At 42.4% G+C, this 4,521-nt stretch overlaps 1 protein-coding gene across 1 annotated transcript in view; it reads left to right on the forward strand.

Annotated features, from left to right (window-relative positions):
• Positions 1–4,044, forward strand: part of rbm26 (RNA binding motif protein 26) — a gene marked incomplete in the record, with an annotated part of 15,001 nt that extends 10,957 nt beyond the window's left edge. The window contains 10 exon segments of the mRNA XM_014003020.1: positions 167–265; positions 348–416; positions 498–602; positions 681–755; positions 1,015–1,182; positions 1,341–1,445; positions 1,525–1,722; positions 1,989–2,075; positions 2,427–2,540; positions 3,369–4,044. Coding sequence (XP_013858474.1) covers positions 167–265; positions 348–416; positions 498–602; positions 681–755; positions 1,015–1,182; positions 1,341–1,445; positions 1,525–1,722; positions 1,989–2,075; positions 2,427–2,540; positions 3,369–3,458 — 1,110 coding nt within the window.
• Between the last annotated feature and the right edge of the window lie 477 nt (positions 4,045–4,521).

The following is a 4,521-nucleotide window of genomic DNA, read 5'->3' on the forward strand; positions in this document are numbered from 1 at the left end:
CACACACACACACACACACACACACACACACACACACACACACACACACACACACACACACGTGTCACCTGAGCACCAGGTGTGTGTCAGCTTCAGCTTTACTCGTGTCCATGAGAAACCTGGAGATCAGACTTTTTAACTTGTTTCACTTCCTGTCGTCGTCCAGCCTTCAGCCACGTCTCTGAAGCAGTCTGTGAAGGATCGCCTCGGACCCCTGATGCCGTCGAACTCCGACGCCCCCCAAGATTCCAGCGGAGCCTCTCAGGTACGTGCGGACGCTCTCGTGGTATTTACCTGTGAAAATCCTCACGGGATGTTCATAACCGTTTAGTTTTCCTGCCCTTCAGAGCTCCTCCAAGGTGTCGGTGAAAGATCGTTTAGGTTTTTCTGCCAAACCTGCCGCTTCTGTTGAAAAGGTAAAAGTTTATTTTTGTTCAGGTAAAACACAATGTTGTTTTTAAATCGTGCAAACGTCTGTAACGTCCTCCCCTCGCCAGTCGCAGGTGTTTTCCACGTCCACGGGCCTCACCAAGACCGTTTACTACCCCGCGGCTCTGAAGTCGGTCCAGAGGAGCTCAGAGGGAGGTCTGAAGAAGAAAATGGTGAGGCTCGGATTGGGAGGAGGCGGCGAGCRGGAGGGTTTTAGTTTCTGATCGTCTCCTGTGGGTTTTCTCTGACAGGAAGCTCTGAAGCTTCAGCAGGACGTGAGGAGGAAGAAGCAGGAAATACTGGAGAAGCACATCGAGACGCAGAAGGTGAGAAGAGTCTCTAAGAGTCTCTGAGAAGAAGTTTGAATCCAGGTTCTTTAGTTGAGGAGAACTTGGACTGTTTTAATGTCTGACACTCAAACTGATCAGAAGAGACTCAATTAGTCCAACAGAAACTTGTGGATGTTGGATGTTTTGTCTCCATATGTCCAATCTGTCCCTTTATGACATCGTGGACATGAAAGAACTGATGTTGCAGGTTTGTATTTTGGTAAAAACCTGGTGAGATGAAATGTTTTTTCTGCAGCTCCTGATCTCCAAGCTGGAGAAGAGCAAAGTGATGAAGGCAGAAGATAAAACCACCATCATGGAGACTCTGAGCACGTTGACGAAGAGCATCACCAAACTGCAGGAGGAGATAAAGGCTCTGTCCAGCGGCATCACCCCGATACGAACCATCAAGAACAAAGCCCAGGTGGGTTAAGCTCACCTGACCCGTTGGTCTGACTCAGACTCAGAAAACTGAGAGGCTTATGTTCAGCTACTATTTTTTAAAGTTGTTTTAATGTTGATTTTTGAAAAAAAAAAAAAAAAAAAAAAACTCCAACTTTTATTAATGTTTTGGCCCCACAGGCGCAGAAAGAACTGCTGGACACAGAGCTGGACCTGTACCAGAAGACTCAGGCCGGAGAGGACACCGCTCTGTTGAAGATCAAGTACACCAAGCTCCAGATCGAGGTACTGAGTTAGACCTGCAGCCGGCTCTTCTGCCACCAGGGGGCGCTCCCGTTCACACAGTCTGGCTTGTYCTCCACAGGCGGCCAAACGAGGGCTCCTTTTGCCGGGACGAGGCCGGGGAGTCCACGGTCGAGGCCGCGGCGCCGTCCGGACCCGGKGGTCCAGGGGGAGGGGGAGGGGCGCGCCGCTTTACGCCGTCGTCGACCATCGACCTCGAGCGCTGGAGATCTGTGGCTTCACRGATGCGGACCGCGTGGACCTGCTGCCGCACTTCGCTGTAAGTCTGCATCAAACTGCAGAAGAACTGCAGAAAAACTGAAAGGTTTTGATTTGTTAAAGAACAAACACTAAATATTTAAAAAGGTTTTTTATTTATTGTGTTAAAACTGAAAAACTAAATATAAAGTTTTAATATTGTGTTAAAGCAGAAACTCTTAACGGTGCACAGCTACAGGTGCAGAAACAAACAAACAAAAAAACATGGAATATTTTGCTAACAGACACAGATATAGTTATATTATTTTTATTTTTATTAATTTGAAGCAATTCGGAGAGATTGAAGACTGCCAGATGGATGAAACCAACCTGTCGGCTGTCGTCACGTATAAGACCAGAGCCGAGGCAGAGCTGGTGAGGTTGACTTTTTATTTGAAAACACCTGTCTCTGTTTGTCTCACCTGTCTCTGTTTGTCTCACCTGTCTCTGTTTGTCTCGCCTGTCTCTGTTTGTCTCACCTGTCTCTGTTTGTCTCGCCTGTCTCTGTTTGTCTCACCTGTCTCTGTTTGTCTCGCCTGTCTCTGTTTGTCTCACCTGTCTCTGTTTGTCTCGCCTGTCTCTGTTTGTCTCACCTGTCTCTGTTTGTCTCGCCTGTCTCACCTGTCTCACCTGTGTCTGTTTGTCTCGCCTGTCTCACCTGTGTCTGTTTGTCTCGCCTGTCTCACCTGTGTCTGTTTGTCTCACCTGTCTCTGTCTCACCTGTAGGCGGCTCTCCATGGAGTCAGACTGAACAACCAGACTTTACGTCTGGCCTGGCACAAACCAGCTCCGACCGTCAGCACCGCAGACCAGGAGGAGGAGGAGCCGCCGGAGGAAGAGGTTTGTTTGTTTGTTTGTTTGTTTGTTTGTTTGTAGCTACATTCAGCCACTCAGGCATCAAAACGTTCAGCTCGTTTGGAACATTACAGCAGTGACTTTTGTTTTTTGTAACTTTTTGCACTTTGAAATCTTAAATTTTATTTACTTTTTTCTTTAAATAATTCAAAAACTTTGTGCTTTTTAAAATCTGCTTTAGTGTTTGTCCTCTGTTTGGGTCTCCCTGTGTGTCCATGTCTTCTACAAGTGTCCTTTTTTATAGTGTTTTTATTCTTTTTTTGTCTTTTCATGTGCTCTTTGATCTGWTATTAATCCCATATTTTTGTTGGTGCATTTTTGTCTGTTATTTGTGTCTTTTTTTYCCTTTCATGGTTCAGTTTTGTCTTATACGTCTTTTGAGTCTCCTCGTGTCCGTTTTGTCTTTTTAATTCTCTGTCTCGTGTATCCGTCCGTCCTGTCTCTTCTTCCTCTATAAATATTTGGACTAGTATTGAAAGTTCACTTTTCTTCGCTGATTTCAGTGAAATAATTGACCTCAGCAGGTTTGTAGAATCTGTCTGTCTGGTTAAATTAAAACTAAGAGTAATTTTTCTAGTTTATTTTACAGAACATTCATCTACAATTTCTTTTATTTTGTTTTTCTTCACATCTCGATGTGAACAGTTTTCTGTGTCAGCCACCAGAGGGCGCCATCACACATAACAGATTAAAACATTTCATTTCCTGGTCTCTCATCCTTCACTTCCTGCTGACATCTGTTTTAAACTGACGCAGTCAAAGTTGTTTTTACATTATTTCAGTWATAACCTGAGTTATTTTTTCTTCACTCAGTACCCAGAGGAGTCTCAGAGCGACGACGCCCTGCTGCAGGACGACGACGAGGAAGACGACGACAACGAGCCTCGCTCCTGGCGCCGATGAAGCCCGGTGCGACAACGACGACCCAGCTGCTTTCTAACAATCTGATGCTCATTTAGGATCAAATGAGACACTTTGTTTTGCTTTGGCTTGACTTTGTTTTTGGTTCTTTTCCTCTTCGTCTAACAAACGTAACTCGTAGAAGAACTTTAGTTTCATTTTAATCTGTAAACCAGATGCAGGAGTTTTTAATGCTCTTAATGTAGAATTAGGTTTTTTTTGTTCTCAGAATGCAAACAGTTTGTATGAAGATGTAAAAGCTGATTTTGTTTAACTCTGTTTAAAAAAAACCCACTGTTGTAATTAAATTGTACAAAAAATAAAGAATTGAAATGGTCTTAAAACATCCTGCCAACAACAAACAAAAAAAGTACAAAATGAAAAAAAAACTGTGGCAGTTTTGAAAAAAAGAAAAGAAAAAAAAAACGAGCTTGTTTGAAAAAAGCAGAAAAGACCATTTCAAAAAACAAAAAAATCTTCCTGTTCCCCTAAAGAGCTAATTCCTAAAAATTCCTCTATACTCTATTTTTCACTGAGGTAAGGTAAATCAATCACTTACGGTAAGAAAATAAAACATTTTCCCAACAAATTTATGTTTTTCAGATCATCTGATTATGTTTTTCTGTTTCAGATCCTCTGGCTTCAGCGTCGACATCAAGGCTTTTAAATTTGAAATTATCTTTTAACTTTATATGTTTTTATACTCCTGTCAATCTGTAATACAAATTATTTTTCTACAAACTCTCATTTTCTGTTGATCTTTTCTGTTTTTGTCCAAGCAGTAGATCAAATGCTAGTTAAAAGCTAATAGTAGCAATGTGTTAGCTAAAACCAGTGAAATGTTGGCTAAAAACATGGCTAGGAGTAGCAAGCTAGCAGCTAAAGGAAGGAGAAGACTAGACTAAAACTGAAATGGCTAGAATCWAAAACAGATTAACAAAAGGCTAGCTRAAAATAGCAAAAACCTAGAACACGAAAGAAGTGAATAACCAGCTAATAGCTAAAAATAACACGATGCCTGGATTAGAAGCTGAACGTAGCTGAATCTTTTGTCTTTTAGTTCAAA

The sequence above is a fragment of the Austrofundulus limnaeus genome, unplaced genomic scaffold (assembly GCF_001266775.1).
Source record: "Austrofundulus limnaeus strain Quisiro unplaced genomic scaffold, Austrofundulus_limnaeus-1.0 Scaffold16, whole genome shotgun sequence".
In the NCBI taxonomy this organism is placed as follows: Eukaryota; Metazoa; Chordata; class Actinopteri; order Cyprinodontiformes; family Rivulidae; genus Austrofundulus; species Austrofundulus limnaeus.